Source organism: Erinaceus europaeus, chromosome 20 (genome assembly GCF_950295315.1).
Source record: "Erinaceus europaeus chromosome 20, mEriEur2.1, whole genome shotgun sequence".
Classification (NCBI taxonomy): domain Eukaryota; kingdom Metazoa; phylum Chordata; class Mammalia; order Eulipotyphla; family Erinaceidae; genus Erinaceus; species Erinaceus europaeus.
Window position 1 is genome coordinate 58,335,459 of NC_080181.1, and position 20,117 is coordinate 58,355,575.

The window sequence follows — 20,117 nt, forward strand, 5'->3', positions numbered from 1 at the left end:
GTCCACATACTCCGTGCCCAGGTGCCCTGTGTCCAGGTGCGCCACGCCCAGATGCTCTTGCCCAGGGCAGCCGAGGTCTTGCTCGGGCCAGAGGGCTGCTGGTCTCCCTCTTTGTCCAGTGCCCCTCTTCCCTGGAGGCGGCCCGGCTGAGCCTGCTGTGGGTAGTGGCAGGTGGGTGGACGCAGGCCTGAGCGGGCACCCTGACCCGTGCTGCACGCACCCCAGCCTGTCCCCAGCCATGGGTGCGGGTTGCCGGGGCGCTGAGCTGAGCCCGCAGCAGGCTGAGAGCCCAGAGCCCGGAGGGTGGGCGGGAGATAAACGCGGGGTGGGGGCGGGAGCGGGGCGGGGAGAAGCCGGGCTCCTCCCAGCCCCAGAAAAGGCCCGGCGGCGGGGCAGCGCTTAGTGACTTGGCTCCCGCGGCCACGCCAGGCCCACGCCGGTGAGGGGTGAGGGGTGAGGGGTGGGGGGTGGGGGCGCGGGCCGTGGGTGGGGGGCGCGCGGAGTGTGGCTGCACACTGGGTGTGGGCGGGCCGACCGTCGGTCAGTCTGTCCGCGTGTACCTGAGAGGCTCGCACCCGTCCCTGGTTCCGTTGGCAGGTGTCCCCGCGGGCGCCCCCCAGGGTCCACATACCCCCGTCCCCAAGACGTCCCAATGCCGGGGCTGCGGGGGTCGCGGTGGGGGCTGCCTGGGGGTCGCCTTGGGGGGCGGCGGGGGTGGGATGGGGATGGTGGCTGCTGGTCGCCCCCAGGCGCTGTGGGCGCCTCCAGCAGGTGTGGGGCTCTATGGGCTGCCGGGCACTGGAGAGTCGCAGGGACTTGGTGTCCGCCTGGGGCGGGGAAGGGCGCAAGAGCCGCGGGGGCATAGGGGCCCAAAGGTGCAGGGGGCTGGGGTGCTAGGTGTGTCTAGGGCCTAGGGTCTAGATGTGGGAGTAGACAGGGTCTTCAAGGCAGAACTCAGGGAAGGGGCACAGGGACTGGGTGCCCTGCTGGGAGGGGGCCAGGGGCACTGTGACGGATCGCAGAGAAGGGGCAGGGGGTGCCAGCTACGACTGGCTCCCCGCAGAGGAGTACACCCCTGAGGCCTCCCCTGGACACCCCCCTGCCAGAGGTGCCAGGTATAAAGGGAGAGGCTAGCTGCAGGTGACATCCTGCACCCCAGCCTACCCTTATTCCCCCCCACACACACACAGCAGACAGCTCCTCTTCCTCTGCAGGAGGGCCGGGTGCCTAAGCTGCCGCACATTCAGCCAGGGGACCCTGGTGGGGGCAGCTTAGGCACCCGGTCGCACACTGCTCCCACCTACCCTCCGGGCCCCGGCCCATCTGCACAGTGTGGTCACAGCGCCTGGCCTGTCGTTGGGCTGAGGGTTACAGTCTGGACTATGGGGTTCACAGCTACTGGGAGACCCACCTTGTGTGGGTGGCAGCCCCGGCCTTGGCTGGCTGGCTGGGGGTGCAGGTTGAGTCCTAGTCTGGGGGCCTGTGTAGGGACAAGCCACACTTGATGTCAGAGACTGACACCTGAGCAGTGGCCATTGGTAATTGGGGTGGGGGCACTTGGAGGCTGCGGGCTGTGAGGCCTGTGTCCTGCCTGCCTGTGTGTGTGGCCTCCCGGGACCCCCCTCCATGGGGAGAGAACGGGAGGCTATGGAGTCCACCTAGCATGCAGGCCTCCTGGCTCCAATGCCCAGCCCAGCACCTGAGGCTCAGGGTGGCACAGGGCACTCTCCTGTGCCCAGATCCACTACCACCTGAAGCTTGGCCTGGGGGAGAGGTCACCACGGGCAGGGCCTGGCCTCCCGGGGTGCCCCCTGTCCTGTGCCTGTCTCCAGAGCTGGAGCAGCCCCTGGGCAGATGGACACGCCCTGCACACGCCCCCTATTCCAGCCCCTGCTTGGGGCTGGGCCTGGCCCCAGGACACAGGATGCAGGGACAGCAGGTGGAGAGGAGGCAGGAGGGACACTGTGCTCCCTGGAGGTGGCACCCCCTGTCCCCCAGCCCACCCTCTCTCCTCGCATGATGTCTGCAGTGCACCCAGGGTCCTGCAGCTCCATGGATGGTGGAGGGTGTTGTGGTCTCTCCGCCCTCTGTCTGTCTGTCTGTCTGAGATGCAGCATGGAGAATCCCCCGCATGCCCCAGGCCGTGGGTTGGCTCCCTGGACACTGGAGTGGGGGTTGCACAGATGTTGACGGGCGTCTCTCGGCAGCAGCGTGGTGTCTGGAGCTGAGTCTTGGGCTGGTGACTCACTGGGCGCCAGGCCGGGCAGGGGGCAGGGCCAGCACTCCCCCTGCCTAGAAAACCCTGCTTGTTTTCAGAGGAATCTGACCTGCATGGTTCATATCCATTTCCACAACCTCAGCAGAAGCTTGTTTTTCATGAGGCCCCAGGTTCCCAGCCCCAGGCATCAGGTCCCTGGCATTCCCAGCATCCCCAGGCCCCAGGCCTCCACCCCAGGCCCTAGGCCCCCAGCGTCCCTAGAATCCCCAGTGTCCCCAGGCCCCCATCCCAGGTCCCAGGCCCATGGCTGGCTCAGCTGGGGGGCTGGGAGAGGCCCAGCACCTCACTGTCAGCCCCCAGAGACTGAGTGCACTCTTAACTGTGCCAGGGCCAGTCCTTCCTTTTGACCCACCACCCCTCCTCTGGCCCCTCTGCCTCAGCGCCTCCCATCTAGTCCCCTCTGCTTGGGCCCTCTCCCCCTTCTACTCCCCCCCCTCCTGACCCCTCCCCTTCTGACCTCTTCTTCTGACCCCTCCTCTTCTGACCTCTTCCCCTTCTGACCCCTCCCCTTCTGACCTCTTCTTCTGACCCCTCCTCTTCTGACCTCTTCCCCTTCTGACCCCTTCTGACCTCTTCCCCTTCTGACCCCTCCCCTTCTGACCTCTTCTTCTGACCCCTCCTCTTCTGACCTCTTCTCCTTCTGACCCCTCCCCTTCTGACCTCTTTCCCTTCTGACCCCTCCCCTTTTGACCTCTTCTCCTTCTGACCCCTCCCCTTCTGACCTCTCTCCCTTCTGACCCCTCCCCTTCTGACCTCTTCTCCTTCTGACCCCTCCCCTTCTGACCTCTTTCCCTTCTGACCCCTCCCCTTCTGACCTCTTCTCCTTCTGACCCCTCCTCTTCTGACCTCTTCTCCTTCTGACCCCTCCCCTTCTGACCTCTTCTCCTTCTGACCCCTCCCCTTCTGACCTCTTCTCCTTCTGACCCTTCCCCCTCTGACCTCTCCCCTTCTACCTCTTCCTCTTCTGACCGCTCCCTAACCCCTTCTTCTGGTGTCCCCCCCAGCTCTCCCTCTCCCCCGCCTCTCCCCTCCCTCTATTCTCCTCCCTTGCCCTCCTCCTCCTCTCCTGGTCCTTCTTTTGCCCCCCCCCCCCCCCCCCCGTTCTTGACCCCAGAATGCAGGCCGCTTGGCTGAGGCTCGGGCCTGCAGCTCTCAGACCTGGTGCGTTGAACCCGAGCCCCTCTGCCCTGCCCACCCTGTCCCCCGTGGGTAGCTAGCTGTGTCTACATAGCAGAAAGCTGTAACTCCCCAGACGTGAGCCTGTCCGTCCATCTCTCAGTCCAGCTCCCGTGAGAGAGGAAGTGCTGGTGGGGCCGTCAGATGGGCTGTGTCCACCAGCTGCCCTGTCTAGGGCCCAGGAGGAGCCAGACTGTGTGACCCCTGACCCTGCGGTGTCCTCGAAGTCCCCCAGCTGAGCCCGGATGCAGTCATGAAGCCTTGGGGCTCTTTCCCTGTGCAGAGGAAACGGAAACAGTGCTGGGCTCAGTACTCCTCCAAGGGCTGGACGCGTCTGCTGCCCCGTCCGTCCACAGCCGTGGGCAGGGTGTGAGGCTGGGCTGACCTGCAGGCCGAGAGTTGTACTTGGGGTGGGGGCAGGCCAGAGCTGTGGCTGTGGGGGAGGCCCCTGCAGCTCAGAGCAGGGAGGGGCACAGCCCAGGGCCGAGACACAGAGGAGGGGTCCCTGGCCCACAGAGGAGAGGGCTGACCCCTGCCCTGGGCCTCGGTGGCCTGCTTCCCAGTGTCCAGCATGGGGGCGGCCGTGGTGCTGACCGCGGCAGGTGTTTATCAAGAGACCAGCTCCCCTTCTTCTGTTCCAGGTCCAGAGAGTACTAACTTCCCTGACACCCCCGGGCCTCATGGCCACCGGACCCCTCATCTGTCCCCTCCCGCCCCAGGACCCTGGTGTCACCGGGCTGCCGTCCCAGCCTCAGCGGGCAGGTGACTGCAGAGGCTGTGAGGTGGAGAGCTGCCCCTCAGCCAGCCCCTTCCTTTGTCTGTCTTTCTGTCCTCTCCTGCGCCCTCCCCTCTGCTTCTCCACCAGGAGCTAGAGCATCTGCTGCTGATGGGTCCGAGTTTGGCCGCGGAGAGGCAGGCCTTGCACGTGGGCGCTGTTTGGACACTGGACGCCTAGCGGTCCAGCATGGCCTCAGGAGCGGCAGGACCCCCACCCCCCCATGAGGTGGTGCCCTGGGCCGGGCAGAGGCGAGGCTGTCAGGGTGCCGTCCACTCCCTTCGCTGTTGCCACACTCACACTCACTTCCTCGAACAACGTGCTGCTTCCGGAAGCCTCCGTGGCCAGCGTGTGTGCAGCCATGTGAGTGTGCGTGTGAGAGTGTGTGTGTGTGTGTGTGTGTGAGAGAGAGACCGGGTGAGCATCATGTGAGGGTGAGCATGTGAGAGTGTGTGTGACTATGAGCATGTGAGCATGTGAGAGTGTGTGTGTGAGAGACTGGGTGAGCATCATGTGAGGGTGAGCATTTGAGTGTGAGTGTGTGACTATGAGCATGTGAGTGAGTGTGTGTGTGACTGTGAGCATGTGAGTGTGTGACTATGAGCGTGTGAGTGTGTGTGAGTGTGAGTGTGTGACTATGAGCATGTGAGTGAGTGTGAGTATGAGTGTGTGACTGTGAGCATGTGAGTGAGTGTGTGTGTGTGACTATGAGAGTGAGTGTGTGACTATGAGCATGTCAGTGTGTGTGAGTGTGAGTGTGTGGCTATGAGCGAGTGAGTGTGAGTGTGTGACTATGAGCATGTGAGTGTGAGTGAGTGTGAGTGTGTGACTATGAGCGTGTGAGTGTGTGACTGTGAGCATGTGAGTGTGAGTGTGTGACTATGAGCATGTGTGTGTGACTATGAGCATGTGAGTGTGTCTGAGTGTGAGTGTGTGACTGAGCATGTGAGTGTGTGACTGTGAGCATGTGTGTGTGTATGAGTGTGAGTGTGTGTGTGTGACTATGAGCTTGTGAGTGTGTATGAGTGTGAGTGTGTGACTATGAGCGTGTGAGTGTGAGTGAGTGTTGGATGTGTGTGACTATGTGTGAGCATGTATGAGTGGAGTGTGAGTGTGTGAGCGTGTGTGTGTGCACAAGTGTAACTGTGAGCATGTGTGAGGGAGTGTGACTATGTGAGCGTGTGAGGGAGTGTGAGTGTGTGAGTGTGTGTGCACAAGTTTAACTGTGAGCATGTGTGAGGGAGTGTGACTGTGTGAGCGTGTGAGGGAGTGTGAGTGTGTGAGCATGTGAGTGTGAGTGTGTGTGCACAAGTGTAACTGTGAGCATGTGTGAGGGAGTGTGACTGAGCGTGTGAGGGTGTGTGAGCGTGTGAGTGTGTGTGCACAAGTGTAACTGTAAGCATGTGTGAGGGAGTGTGAGTGTGTGAGCATGTGAGTGTGAGTGTGTGTGCACAAGTGTAACTGTGAGCATGTGTGAGGGAGTGTGACTGTGTGAGCATGTGAGGGAGTGTGAGTGTGTGAGCATGTGAGTGTGTGTGTGCACAAGTGTAACTGTGAGCATGTGTGAGGGAGTGTGACTGTGTGAGCGTGTGAGGGAGTGTGAGTGTGTGAGCATGTGAGTGTGAGTGTGTGCTCACCTTGAGGCCTTCCCACTGTCTGAGCTGGAGCTGTCCTAGGGGTCCCAGCCAGCCAGGCACGTGTAGCCTCATCACCTGTGTCCTGGCTGCCAAGACCCGATGGGGCCACGTCCCTTCATGCTCCCTGCCAGCCCTGCCTGGAGCCCAGGTCCCACTCAGGGGTGGGTGGGGTGTGCCCTGGAATCCCAGCTGCATCCCTGACTGGGTGGCTCAGGCAGGGCCAGGACCCCTAGCCCCAGCGGCAGGTCCCCAGCAGGACCCTCGGCCTGTGGTCTGGGGTTTGAGCCTGCCCCCATGCTCTGACCTGCTCTGCCCCGGCCCAGGTGCTGCAGGGTGAGGAGGTGATGGGGAAGAGGACAGGAAGCTGGTGTGTGTGTGTGCATAGACGTATCACAGGCACATGTCTGTGTGCATGTGTGTGTCTGGCGTGTTCCCTGTGCTGCATGTGCAGAGTGGGCCTGGTACACGTGTGTTGTGCCTGTGTGCAACGGTGCTTCTGGAAGCGGCAGTGTCCTACTCTTATTCCTGGAAGCCGTGTAAGAGTTTCCAGGGCCAGAAGTGGCTGTCTGCCTGGCCATTGGAGCTGGCGTCCTGGGCCCCCCCCCAGGCCCCCGCAGATGGCTGGCTCTAAGCACCTGGCAGGAGCTCTGTCCTCACAGGACACCCCCGGCCAGGTGCCAGGGGGGTCCCCACCCTGCTGCCTCAGAGGCCCCCCTGTCCTGGGCTAAAGCCTTCTGTCCCCTGTCCTCCCTGTCCCCCCTGCCCCTCTGTCCTTCATCCCCTTGACCCCCCCAGTCCTGGGATGCAGCCCCTGCCCCCTGCCACTCTGACCCCGTTCCTCTGGGCCCCTGTCCCGTGCCCCACTGCCCCCTGCCTCCCTGTCCACCTGTCCCCCTGGGCCTCTTGTCCCCCCTGTCCTGGGATGAGGCCCCCTGTCCTGGGATGAGCCCCCTGTGACCCCCTGTTCCCCTGTCCCCATGTCCTGGGATGAGCCCCCTGCCCCCCACAGAGGCCAGGCTCAGCACAGAAGGACCCATTGCCTTCCCAGTGGACAGCAGGGCTCCAGCGCGGCCTCACCTGCTCCCCCAGGGACAGGAATGTTCCGGAAGGTTCCAGAAGTCTGGTATGCACCCAGCAGCTCCCTTCCAACTCAGCTGCTTTTGATTTACAAAACCTGGTTCTGAATACTGAGTATCGTCCCCTTAGCTGCCCAAGCCTCCTGTGCTGGAGACCTGGGGGCCAGGGAGTGCCTGGAGGGTCTGGGTGTGTGCGTGTTCACTTCCCAGGGTGAGTGTGAGTGTGTCTGTGTGCGCTGCCTGGTGTGAGTGTGTTCTGGGACACACAGAAGCTGTGTCTCAGCTGGGACCGCAGAACTTTTTCCAAAAGTCATTGTAAAATCAAGGCAAAAATGGAAACATGTCCTTTTAAAATGTCAAAGCAAAACGGGTGGAGGTGGAAGGCCAGCAAGTCTGTTCTTGGTGTTCTTTCCGGATGTCCAGGCCTCAGGTCTGCCTGAGGGAAGTGGCTGCCCGCACTCACCCGCCCTTCTCGGGTGTACCTGGCGCTGACCCCAGGGCCCCCATCTGCCCCGCACCCACTGTGTGCAGCCTCGCTGGGCTGGGGTGGGAGGGAGTCCCGGCCCCCCGCTGTCCCTGTTGCCAGGCCTTGAATCCCAGGAGACTGGGATGAGGGCATGAACTGTACCTGGCAAGCTTCCCCGGCCCAACTCCATGGTGCGCACAGACGGTGCCTCTGTCCTCACCCTCTACTCTCTGCTCCTGTCCTCTGCCCCTGCCCTTGCCCTCTGCCCTCACCCTCTGTCCTCTTCCTCTGCCCTCTGCCCTGCATCCCCTGGCCCCGCTGGGGCACACCTTTCAAAGGCTAGAGGCACCTGGGCTGCTCAACTCCAACTTCTGGGGCTGTGCACCAGGCGTGCAAGCATGGGGCCGGGCTCAGCCTGCACCCCCCTCCGGCAGCAGGTGGTAGGGCACTGTCCTCAGCCGCCGACCCCCGGCCTCATATGTTTGCTTGACCTGGCAGCCCCTATGGGGATGGAGGTTGCCTGGTCCTGCCCCCCTCTCCACCCTACCCCTGCCTCCCAGGAAGTAAACAGGCTGAGGACACACTCCTCAGTTGTCAGGGCCCGATGGGCCTGGATCTGCCCAGGTGCTCCAGGGCCCTGGCCTGGGGTGCAGGAGCGGGGCTGGAGGCCAAGGCTTCTCAGAGGCCTTCCTGGGGTCTGAGGGCCTGAGGGTCAGTTCCTGCTGTGGGCCCGGCTCCCCATGCCTGCTCTGTCCCCACGGTACTGCGCCCCGGCTCAGCCTCTTGGAATTGGCTGCTGGCCCGTGGCCCTCCATTGACACCTGGGTGGTGGAGGGGTCTCAGGGACCCAGAAGGGTGGGTTCTCAGGTGGGCGTCAGGTGTCCTGGGGGGTGGAGCTCTTAGGTGCCCTGGGGCTGGGCTCAGGTGACAGCTTCTGGCGGCTGCCCCTGTCTGAGGTGGACGTTGTGGGGGTGACACTCTGGTGCTGCTGTGGCCCCAGGACTCTTGTGCTCAGGCTGGGGGACTTTGCAGTGTCGGGTCTGCGGTGGGGCTTCCCTGCCTTTGTGCTGAAACGCAGCACTGCCTTTATCCACTTCAGAAGGCCCCTCCCTGCCTCCCCCTGGCCCCGGGGAGCCCCGCCCTCCTCCCCGACAGCCAGAGTGTCCCCTCTGCCCCCAGATGGGACTGTCTGGGGGCGTCTCCTTTTCCCCAGGAGGCAGTCTCGTCTGGGGGTGTCCTCTCTGCCCTCTCACCCGACCTGAGCACTGGGCGGGGGCTCGCTGATTTAGACACAGACCCCACCCAAGGGTGGGTCCAGGGGCAGCCCCCAACCCCCAGCCCCTGCAGGGCTCTGTCCACACGGCTGCAGTGTGGACTTCTTCACGGCTGGGAGAAGGCTGGCGTGCCTCTTAGAGCCCCAGGTTTGAGGCTATCGAGGGCACAGAGCCAAGCTGAGGTGTCTTCCCTCTCCCATCATACCCGCCCAGGCCCCGAGAGCTCATGTTCTCTGCTCCCCCTGGGCTGGCGGAGCCCTGGGTCTGTCACTCTGTGTCTGTCTCCCAGGGGGACCGTCTCCCTCACTCCTGACCCAGGCCAGCCGGGAACCGGGACTGCTGACCCTACGTGAGGGAGTCTAGCCGCCTGGCGCTTCCTGTGGGCGTGGGAGCAGCAGGAAACCACGGGCTTCTGCAAATAAATAAGCGGGTGGCGATCAAAGCCGGGCGGCTGGACGCGGGGTGTGCGCCTAGGGCGAGGGGCCCTGCTGCCTTCCGGGGGGGGGAGGGGGCCATGGCCAGTGGCCTCCCCATAGCCGCCAGGCGGGTGCTGTGGCCTCACTGTGTGCAGGTCTGCGGGCTCTGGACAGGAAGCAGGGGAGAGGGTGGGGGCCCTGGGCTCATCCTCCCCATCATGGGTGGGCACTTGCTGCCTGGTGTGGGGGGCCGCAGTGGGGTGGATTGTGCATGTTTGAGGGGCCAGTGTTGGGGGCCCTGCTGTTGGGCTGTGCGTGTTTAGGGGGTCTGGTGTTGGGGGTCCTGCGAGCTTGGGGGCTGTCTGTGTGGGGTGCCCTTGTGTTGAGGGGCTGTGCACACCCCATGACCCTGCTTGTTGGGGCCCTGACCACCTTGGGAGTCACCATGGTCTGTGGGAGGCTGGGATGTGCAATTCTCCACCCCGACTGCTCCTCCATCAGCCAGAGGCTTAGCACCGGGATGCCCCTGGCACCTTGGCAGTTCCCAGGTGGTGCTAGGGGTCCAGCCTGGGTGTAGCCAAGCACACACCTCTGGAAGCCCCTAGAAATGGGGGGCTGTCATCTGGGGGGCCTGCCTTAAGGGTTCCTGCTCTAGGGCACCTTGAGCCCTAGAACCACAGGGGAGGCAGAGAGGCAAGGGTCTTGGGCCCAGTCACCCCACCCACCATCCCTGCCCTCATGCCCATAAGGGGCAACACAGGGCTGGGCAGAGTGGCTACCCCCCTCAGCTCCCCTGGACCTCCAGTATCCCCAGACCCCCAGTATCCCCAGGCCCACAACCCCCTAGGCCCCCAGGCCCCTAGGTCCCCAGTGTCCCCAGGCCCACAACATCCCCAGGCCCCTAGGTCCCCAGTGTCCCCAGGCTCCCAACCCCCTCAGGCCCCCAACATCCCTAGGCCCCTAGGTCCCCAGGCCCCCAACCCCCTCAGGCCCCCAACATCCCCAGGCCCCTAGGTCCCCAGATCCCCCAACATCCGTCCCCAGGCCCCCAGGCCCCTAGCACCCTGCCCTATCCCTGGTGGAGGCAGCCCTGGCTTCTGGAAGTCTTATGTTGAGGACGAGGACACCAGAGCAGACTGTGACACCCTCTTCTGGTGGCCACATCCTCCAGGTGACCACATCCTCCCGTTGTTCATGTCCTCCCAGTGCCCACATCCTCCTCGTGACCAGATGAGGGCCCCCCAAGGTCACTTTCCCATGTGTCCATCTGGTTCCTTCCCCAGCAGTCAAGCCTGTGAAGCAGGTGGACTCTGAGCGGCTCAGGCCTGATCCCTGGTGCCTGAGCCAGGAGCCCCCACATCAGGCCGGGCTGGGCCTGGGCTCTCTGTTTGTGGCTGCCCCCAACTCTATGGCCACCTGCCCCTGGTGCCACCTGTGTGTTTCCTGCTATCCCCCAGCTGGGCTGACAGATGCAGGGTCCTGCTCTGGCCCCTATCCCTGCCTTCCTTGGCCGGGGAGACTTGGCCTGTTGTTCCGGCTCCCAGAGGGGTATCAAGATGCCCCCAGAGTCCGGGGTGGCTGGATGCCCACCCCCACCTGTGCCTCACCCAGCTTGCAGGGCCTCCAGGCCATGGATAGCGGTCAGATCTGCCCAAGCTGGAGTGGGGGGACCTTACCCAGCCAGCTCTGCACCCTTGCCAGAGTACAGGGGTCAGCCTGTGCTGGGCACCAGCGCAGCCAGGCCACTCGAGAGCACAGGGTCACGCTGCCCACCCAGGACAGGCCCTGGGGCTGTGTCTCTGAGCCGGTCTCCCTCTCTCTGTGGCTATGTCCCTCTCTCTCTCTCTCCCTACCTCTCCCTACTTCCTCTGCCTCTGTGGCCTATGACCTGTACTGGCTCCAAGCTGACCCCTGCCTCCTTAGCAGATCCCGTGGGCAGGCAGTGCTGGGATGGGTGCCGTGGTCTGGCTGGCCACCGCCTGTAGGCTGCTCCTGCTGCTGGTCACCTGGCTGCTCCTGGCATGTGTCCCCAAGGCCACGCTCACAGGTCAGCCCCTGATAGGGACCCTGCCTTGTGTGATGGGACTGGGGGGAGGGTAGCCTTGGGGGACTGTTCACTGACCCATCACAGCAATGCCACGACCAGGCCAGGCTCCTCCTGGTCCCCTCATCCTCTCTGAACCTCTGGTCTCCTTGTCCTCCTGGAACCCCTGGCCTCCTGGCCCTGTGCTCCCTGGACCCCTGGCCTCCTCCTAGTCCTGCGCTCCCTGGAGGGGAGGTGGGGCTGGGGGAGACATGGTGGGGCATCCACAGTGACCCCCATCCAGCAGTGGTGGCCGAGTGTCCAGACCAGAGCCCAGAGCTGCAGCCCTGGAGCCCCGGCCACGACCCACAGCTCCGTGTGCATATCCGCGGCTCCGCTCTGCTGCTCACATCCTCGGCCACTGTCCACTCCATACACATCTCAGCTGGAGGTGAGCCCAGGACAGGGCCCATGGGACCAACTGGGGTGAGGGAGGGCATAGGATTGGTGCCACGGGACTGGGGCACAGTCAGCCAGGGCCCATGCATGGGGCCAGGGGCCATGGGACTGAGGTGCAGTCAGACACAGGACTGGATGCCACAGACTGGAGAAGCACTCAGCCAGGGCCTGCTGAACCAGCATCCCACAAGACTAGGGTCCCAGCTGACCACAGGGTCCCACAGGACTGGGGGGCAGCCATAGCAGTGATGTGTGTCCAGTGGCTAAGGCCAGGCCAGAGGCAGAAGCCCCATGTCAGAGTCCCAGGGCTACGGACTTCTGGGGCCTCCTGGGGGCCCCACGCCCCTCACCCCCCACCCTGCAGGGAAGCTGGTGGTGAGAGACGGTGGAGACGTGGTGCTACGTGCCCGGCATGTGCTGCTGGAGGACAGGGGTCAGCTGCATGTGGGCAGCACCCTCTGTCCCTTCCAGGGCAACTTCAGCATCGTGCTGTATGGAAGGTGGGTGCCCCAGATGAGTGGGGATGTGGGTGGGGGCTCTGTGCTGCCCAGCAGCTGACCCATGAGTGTGGGGGCTCTGTGCTCATCCAGCTGACCCCTGGGAGGGCCCGGGCCTGGACCTGAGTGTGGGGGCCAGCTGACCCCTGGGAGGGCCTGGGCCTGGACCTGAGTGTGGGGGCCAGCTGACCCCTGGGAGAGCCCAGGCCTGGACCTGAGTGTGGGGGCCAGCTGACCCCTGGGAGGCCCTGGACCCTGGTCCTGAGGGTGGGGACCAGCTGACCCCTGGGAGGCCCTGGACCCTGGTCCTGAGGGTGGGGACCAGCTGACCCCTGGGAGGCCCTGGACCCTGGTCCTGAGGGTGGGGACCAGCTGACCCCTGGGAGGCCCTGGACCCTGGTCCTGAGGGTGGGGACCAGCTGAGCCCTAGGAGGGCCCAGTCAAGGCCCTGCTGACCCCTGGGAGGCCCTAGGCTCTGGTCCTGACAATGGAGGTCAGCGCTGGCCCTGACCTTGACCTCCTGGGTCTGGCTGCAGTGTCCCCAGTAGCCCATGCAACCCCAGTGGCCGTGACCTGAGTGAGGCCTCTGTGCAGGGCAGACGAGGGTGAGCCGCACCCTTACTTCGGCCTCAAGTTCCTGGGCGTGGGGCAGGGCGGCACTCTGGAGCTGCATGGCCAGCGGAAACTGGCCTGGACGTTCCTGGCCAGGACGCTGAGGCCCGGCGGCCTGCAGGAGGGAGGCTACTTCTTTGAGAGGAGCTGGGGCCACCGCGGGGTGATCGTCCACGTCATCGACCCCAGGGTGGGGACAGTCACACACTCGGAGCGGTGAGGCCACCTGCTCGCATGGACCCGGGGACGGGGCCACAGTACTGAGGGGGTGGGGGCCTGGGTTGTGGGGGCCCTGGTGACAGTTGGGGCCAGGTAATGGAGTCACACGTGAGGGAGTCCCAGTCTGCTCTCAGTATGGCCACCATGCCTGGCCTGGCCTGGCTTTCTCTCAAATGGTTTCTTCCAGAGGTCGTGTAGGTAGGGGAACTGGAAGACAGCTCAGACGGTGGGTGCCTGCCTGCAGTGTGTGAGGCCCAGCTTGGATCCTGGTCTAGGTGGAGGGTGATGGGCTCTCTGTGGTGGGCTCTCTGTGGTGGGCTCCCCATGGTGGGCTCTGTGGTGGGTTCTCTGTGGTGGGCTCTGTGGTGGGCTCTCTGTGGTGGGCTCCCCATGGTGGGCTCTCTGTGGTGGGCTCCCCATGGTGGGTTCTCTGTGGTGGGCTCCCCATGGTGGGCTCTCTGTGGTGGGCTCTCTCTGGGGTCAGTTCTCTGGTGTGCTCTCTGTGGTAGGTTGTTTCTGGGGTCAGCTCTCTAGGAATTTCTCTGTGGTGTGCTCTCTAGGGGGTTCTCTGTGGTGGGCTCTCTGTGGCTGGCTCTTCCTGGGTGAGCTCTCTCTGTGGCAGGGTGTGGTCCTATGACACAGTCCTGGGTGGGAGACGGCCAGGCGGGTGTGTGGGTGGCATCCAGCTCACTTGTCTGGACCAACTGACCTGTCACGATGGCTCAGGTTTGATACCTATAGCTCCCAGAGGGAGAGTGGGAGGCTGGTACAGTTCCTGGACACTGTGCCCGACGGCCGCATCCTGGCACTGGCTGTGAATGACGAAGGCTCACGCAGCCTGGACGCAGAGGCCCGTGCGGCCGTCACCCGGCTGGGCAGCAAGCACTTCCTACATCTGGGCTTCCGGTAGGCGTGGGGGTGGGGTCAGGTGAGGGGTGTCCCAGGGGGCCGGGGGGAGGGAGCCCTAGGGGGGGGCCGCCAGGTGACTGGTGGATAGCTACCCTGAGGACAGTGAGGATGGGTGGGCAGGGGGGGTCCACACAGAGTCAGAGGTCTTAGGCAGCACCCCCTGGCCAGGTGGGGCTGAGGAGATGGGGGTGGGGAGGCCTTAGGAAGGAGACTCGGGAAGGGGGCTGGGGGCTTCAGAATGAGATTCAGGAAGGGGGATGGGGGGCTTGGAAAGGGGACACGGGAAGGGGGTCTCAGGAATGGGGCTCAGGAAGGGGGCTTAGGAAGGGATGGGGGGCTTTGAAAGGGGCTGTGGGAACTTGCAAAGAGTTTGGGGGGCTCAGAAGGGACTCCAGCCTCCCTGCACCTGACCTCCTGCTTTTAGTCACCCCTGGAGCTTCCTGACAGTGAAGGGCCACCCCTTGGCATCTGTGGAGGACCATGTGGAGCACCACGGTGAGTCCCCCCACCCCAGCTGCTCAGGGAGACCCATCTGAGGTCAGACTAGGCCTCGACCCAAATCAGGAGTCGTGGGGGGTGGGGTGGGGGGGATGGTCCCAGAAGGCCTCATAGGCCAGGTGGCTCTGGGAGAGCTCCCGTGGGACCTAGGGCTGGGGTGGCGGTGCCTTGGCCTCAGACCTGCTGCCACACCAGCACTTGGACAACCTTCTAGAAAGATCCACCTTACTGCCCACACGTGGGAGGGCTCCCCAGACACCAGAGCCCAGGGCATGTCCAGGGGTGCAGCTGGGGTCTCAGGGTCCAAAGGCAGCGTCCAGCACTGAGCTGCTTCCCGGCCTCCAGGAGGGTGGTGGTGGGAGGGGGCTCCATGCCGGGGTGAGAACACAAGCTGGGGGCCTGGCATCCCCAACGCCACACACCCAGAGCTTCTGCCTGCTCAGAACAGTGGCAGAGACAGAGACAGGAGAAAGCAGAGGCAGAGACAAGAGAGACAGAGACAGGAGAAAGGCAGAGACAGAGACAGTAGAGCCTGCCACCTCCAGACAGTGCCCCCCGGGCTGGGTGGCCGCCATCCTGATGCCCATCCCCAGGCCCCCTCAGCCCGGCCTCTGCCTGCGTGTCCAAGCTCTTCCTCTCAGAGCACAGAGAGCATTTCAACGTGTCCTCCTGCAGCACCTGGGTGCAAGGTGAGCGCCCCAGGGCCCTGGGCAGCCCCGGCCCTCCTCTGCCCCCTCCCCTGCCTGGACCCCAGCTCCCTGGCCCCTCCCCCCAGCCTGGGTCCCCCAGCCCCTTCACCCAGGTGAACCCCAAGATCAGGTGGGGGAGCCCAGGTGGGGGCACCTGGGGGACTGGATGTTCTCTCTCTTCTTGTGACACTGTGTTTGTTGCCTTTCACCTGTGAGATCACGAGAGGGGCTCAGCCCCAGTGGGTCAGTGAGGGGTGAGGAGCTCAGCCCCAGCGGGTCAGTGAGGGGTGAGGGGTGAGGGGCTCAGCCCCAGCGGGTCAGTGAGGGGTGAGGGGTGAGGGGCTCAGCCCCAAAGGTCAGTGAGGGGTGAGGGGTGAGGGGCTCAGCCCCAGCAGGTCAGTGAGGGGTGAGGGGCTCAGCCCCAGCAGGTCAGTGAGGGGTGAGGGGTGAGGGGCTCAGCCTTAGCGGGTCAGTGAGGGGTGAGGGGTTCTTCCCCAGCCTGGTCTGGGCAGTGACCCCTGACCCCATCCTGTTACAAGACCTGCGTTGGACGGAGTGGTTCCAGCGGGATGGCCAGTCCGCGGCCCCAGGCGGGGAGAAGCTCCTGGACCTGCAGGCTGCCTACCCAGGGAGGATCTGCAGGCACCCCACCCATGTGCAGGTGGGGACCCACCATGGCCAGCTGCACCCCAACTCTGACAGCAGTGTAGACCCTCAGCCCTGAGCCCCCTGTGTAGACTTTGTTGCTGGCACGATAGCCAGTACTGCACTGGGTGCTGAGCTATGTTCTCCTGGCCACGGGCCCCAGAGCAGGCCGGGGGCGTGGGACCCATGGGGCATGGTGGCCATGACCCCACACGTGGTGATTCCCAGGCCAAGGCACTGGACGGGGAGAGCCTGGCCGTGGAGGCCATCCACACCGGGGCCCTGGACTTCCGCTTCCTGTGTCACCGGCGGGGCCAGGCCTGTGGCCCCCACCGTGTGCGTTTCCTGTGTAGGATGCCAGGTGAGTGGGCCGGAGAGCCCTGAGGGTGAGTGAGCTGGGGGCAGGAGGCAGAGGGGGGCTGGAGGGCAGAAGGGACCCTGAGGCTGAGTGGGCTTGGGGGCAGGGATTGGGGTGCAAGGAATCAGACATGGGTCCCTGAGGGAAAGAGGGGCTGGGAGACTGGGGAGCAGGGGGACCTGAGACTCTGAGAGTAAGCGGGTTTGAAGGGGGGACAGCAGGGCCCCCTAAGCCCTGTCAAGAATACTCACAGGGTCTACCACTATGTCTGTGTCCTGTGACCCTACTCCCCTGGGGTGTCCTGTGGCCCTGCTCCTCTGGGGTGTCCTGTGGCCCTGCTCCTCTGGGGTGTCCTGTGGCCCTGCTCCCCTGGGGTGTCCTGTGACCCTGCTCCTCTGGGGTGTCCTGTGGCCCTGCTCCCCTGGGGTGTCCTGTGGCCCTGCTCCTCTGGGGTGTCCTGTGGCCCTGCTCCTCTGGGGTGTGCTGTGGCCCTGCTCCTCTGGGGTGTGCTGTGGCCCTGCTCCTCTGGGGTGTCCTGTGGCCCTGCTCCTCTGGGGTGTCCTGTGGCCCTGCTCCACTGGGGTGTCCTGTGGGCCTGCTCCCCTGGGATGTCCTGTGGCCCTGCTCCCCTGGGGTGTCCTGTGGCCCCGCTCCCCTGGGGTGTCCTGTGACCCTGCTCCTCTGGGGTGTCCTGTGGCCCCGCTCCTCTGGGGTGTCCTGTGGCCCTTCTCCCCTGGGGTGTCCTGTGGCCCCGCTCCTCTGGGGTGTCCTGTGTCCCCGCTCCCCTGGGGTGTCCTGTGTCCCCGCTCCCCTGGGGTGTCCTGTGGCCCCTGCTCCCCTGGGGTGTCCTGTGACCCTGCTCCCCTGGGGTGTCCCGTGGGCCCGCTCCCCTGGGGTGTCCTGTGGCCCCGCTCCCCTGGGGTGTCCAGTGGCCCCGCTCCCCTGGGGTGTCCCGTGGGCCCGCTCCCCTGGGGTGTCCTGTGGCCCCGCTCCTCTGGGGTGTCCTGTGACCCTGCTCCCCTGGGGTGTCCCGTGGGCCCGCTCCCCTGGGGTGTCCCGTGGGCCCGCTCCCCTGGGGTGTCCTGTGGCCCTGCTCCCCTGGGATGTCCTGTGGCCCTTCTCCCCTGGGGTGTCCCGTGGCCCCGCTCCCCTGGGGTGTCCTGTGGCCCTGCTCCTCTGGGGTGTCCTGTGGCCCCCGCTCAGCGCCTTGCCTTGCAGTGCGCCCCAGGCTCACGCTGACCATCGACACGAACATCAACAGTAGCCTGCTGACCCTGGCAGATGACGTGCGGTCCTGGCGGCCGGGGGACCGGCTGGTGGTGGCCAGTACCGACTACTCCATGCTGCAGGCTGAGGAGTTCCGGGTGCTTCCGTGCCGAGCCTGCACCCCCAACCAGGTCCGGGTGGCAGGTAGGAGGCCCCTGGCCCTGGGCGGCTGTCCTGTGGGTATCCAGGCTTGTCTGCTGTCCTAGCCAGGCCAATTTGGGGGCCCACCCAGGCTGCCCCTCCCTAACCCCTAGTTCCTGCCCCCCCCAGACTGTCCCTTCCCGGCCCCCAGTTCCTGCCCCCCCAGACTGTCCCTCCCTGGTCCCCAGTTCCTGCCCCCCAGACTGTCCTTTCCCGGCCCCCAGTTCCTGCCCCCCCCAGACTGTCCCTTCCCACTTCCTGCCCCCCCAGACTGTCCCTTCCCAGTTCCTGCCCCCCAGACTGTCCCTTCCCAGTTCCTGCCCCCCCCAGACTGTCCCTTCCCAGTTCCTGCCCCCCAGACTGTCCCTTCCCAGTTCCTGCCCCCCCAGACTGTCCCTTCCCAGTTCCTGCCCCCCCAGACTGTCCCTTCCCAGTTCCTGCCCCTCCAACTGTCCCTTCCCAGTTCCTGCCCCCCCCAGACTGTCCCTTCCCAGTTCCTGCCCCCCAAGTCTGTCCCTTCCCAGTTCCTGCCCCCCACAGACTGTCACTTCCTAGTTCCTGCCCCCCAGACTGTCCCTTCCCAGTTCCTGCCCCCCCAGACTGTCTCTTCCCAGTTCCTGCCCCCCAGACTGTCTCTTCCCAGTTCCTGCCCCCCCAGACTGTCCCTTCCCAGTTCCTGCCCCCTCAGACTGTCCCTTCCTGGCCCCCAGTTCCTGCCCCCCCAGACTGTCCCTTCCCAGTTCCTGCCCCCCCCAGACTGTCCCTTCCCAGTTCCTGCCCCCTCAGACTGTCCCTTCCCAGCCCCCAATTCCTGCCCCCCCAGACTGTCCCTTCCCAGCCCCCAATTCCTGCCCCCCAGACTGTCCGTTCCCAGTTCCTGCCCCCCCAGGCCATCCCTTCCTGGCCCCCAGTACCTGCCCCCCCAGACTGTCCCTTTGCGGCCCCCAGTTCCTGTAAACCCGCCTCCCGGCATTTTCATGGTTTATTACGGGAAGCACATGTGCTGACAAAATCATGAAAACGTGTGAATCATCTGAAAAAAATACTTGAGTTTCACCACAGTGAGGGGCCCAGCACCTCTGGGTGGTTACAGGCCCGGTGCTCAGAGCAGTGTCCCCCCAGCATACTGGCTGCAGCCCTGCCCTGACCCCCTGCACTATCTCCCTCTGTCCGTCTGCCGTGGCTCCTGCCTTGTTGTGCCCACGTCTCCCTGCCCTGTTACCCCTGCTCTGCCCCCCATCCCCCTGCTGTGGCCCCTACCCCCTCTGCCCTGTCCCCCTGCCTCCTCTATCCTGTCCCCACAGCTTCCATGCTTTGTCCCCTCATCCCCCCTGCCCTGTCCCCACAACTTCCCTGCCCTTTCCCCACACCTCCTCTTCCCTGTCCCCCCAACACCCTTGCCCTGACCCCTCATCCCCCTGCCCTGTACCCCATTCCCCTGCCCTGTCCTCCACCCTCTTCCCTGTCCCCCCAACACCCTTCCCCTGTCCCCCACCCCTATGCCCTGTCCTCCCACTCTCTGCCCTGTCCCCCCACCCTCTGCCCTGTCCCCCCACCCTCTGCCCTGTCCCCCACCCCTATGCCCTGTCCTCCCACTCGCTGCCCTGTCCCCCCACCCTCTGCCCTGTCCCCCCACCCTCTGTCCTGTCCCCCCACCCTCTGCCCTGTCCCCCCAACACCCTTCCCCTGTCCCCCACCCCTATGCCCTGTCCCCCACCCTCTGCCATGTTCCCCCACCCTCTGCCCTGTCCCCCCACCCTCTGCCCTGTCCCCCACCCTATGCCCTGTCCCCCCACCCCATGCCGTGTCCCCTCATCCCCCTGCCCTGTCCCCAATCCCCTGCCCTGTCCCCCACCCCCTGCCCTGTCCCCCATCCCCTGCCCTCTCCCCCCATCCCCTCTGCCCTGTCCCCCACAGCTCAGGGCCAGTGGTCACTGCAGCTCTGTGTCTGACAAAGGCACCTTTTGTCCTGAGAAACTGGCAGATCAGCCCTGGCCACCAGCCCCTGGGGACAGCTGGGGGGACAAGTGGCTGTAATCACAGGTGGACTGCTGTGTAATTACACCCTGTGTAATCACTGGGTGGGGGCTGGTGGCCGGTGGCTGGGGCTGCAGCCTCTCCCTTGCTTGTTGGGGCTGCAGATGTGGAGGGGGGAGAGAGGCTGCCCCTGGCCCATGGGGAGGGGAGGGCCCAGTGGCTTGACCTGCGCTCCCCCAGGGAGGCCCCGCTACCTGCACATGGGGGAGCAGGTGGACGGCGTGGACATGCGGGCAGAGGTGGGGCTGCTGAGCCGCAATGTGGTGGTCCGTGGGGAGATGGAGGCTGCCTGCTACCCCTACGCCAACCACCTCTGCAGCTTCTTCTCCTTCGATACCTTCGGGGGCCACATCAAGGTTTACTCGGGGCTGGGAATGGGGAGGGCACCCCAGGAGGGGAGACTGGGAGCCCCGGGACCTGGAGGGGAAGCAGGGAACCTCTGGGCCCTGGAAGGAGAAATGGGAGACCCAGGGGCATTGGAGGCAGGATGAGGAGTCTCAGAGTCCAGAGAGTAGACTGAGACGGGTGCACCAGGGGCACTGGAGGAGGGTGGGGAACCCCAGGGTCTTTCCCCTAGGAGGGATGCTCTGGGGGGAGTGAACATGAGGCCAGGCCCGCTCCCCCTCTCCCCAGCCAGCATCCCAACTCCACGCAGGTGGTGGTGGG

At 64.9% G+C, this 20,117-nt stretch overlaps 1 protein-coding gene across 11 annotated transcripts in view; it reads left to right on the forward strand.

The window, feature by feature from the left end:
• The first annotated feature begins 365 nt into the window (after window positions 1-365).
• CEMIP (cell migration inducing hyaluronidase 1) overlaps window positions 366-20,117 on the forward strand; it is a 31,896-nt gene continuing 12,144 nt past the window's right edge. For 3 of the 11 annotated variants that reach the window (XM_060179582.1, XM_060179590.1, XM_016186597.2), the window contains exons 1-12: window positions 380-446; window positions 11,025-11,145; window positions 11,426-11,572; window positions 11,945-12,080; window positions 12,672-12,905; window positions 13,635-13,814; window positions 14,242-14,312; window positions 14,909-15,004; window positions 15,544-15,665; window positions 15,878-16,010; window positions 17,226-17,417; window positions 19,632-19,807. In XM_060179582.1, the coding sequence (XP_060035565.1) occupies window positions 11,049-11,145; window positions 11,426-11,572; window positions 11,945-12,080; window positions 12,672-12,905; window positions 13,635-13,814; window positions 14,242-14,312; window positions 14,909-15,004; window positions 15,544-15,665; window positions 15,878-16,010; window positions 17,226-17,417; window positions 19,632-19,807 (1,584 nt within the window). In that variant the 5' untranslated portion in view covers window positions 380-446; window positions 11,025-11,048. Of the gene's footprint in view, window positions 447-11,021; window positions 11,146-11,425; window positions 11,573-11,943; window positions 12,081-12,671; window positions 12,906-13,634; window positions 13,815-14,241; window positions 14,313-14,908; window positions 15,005-15,543; window positions 15,666-15,877; window positions 16,011-17,225; window positions 17,418-19,631; window positions 19,808-20,117 lie in introns of those variants that run through there. The other 8 variants (XM_060179584.1, XM_060179587.1, XM_060179586.1 and 5 more) reach the window with 8 other exon arrangements.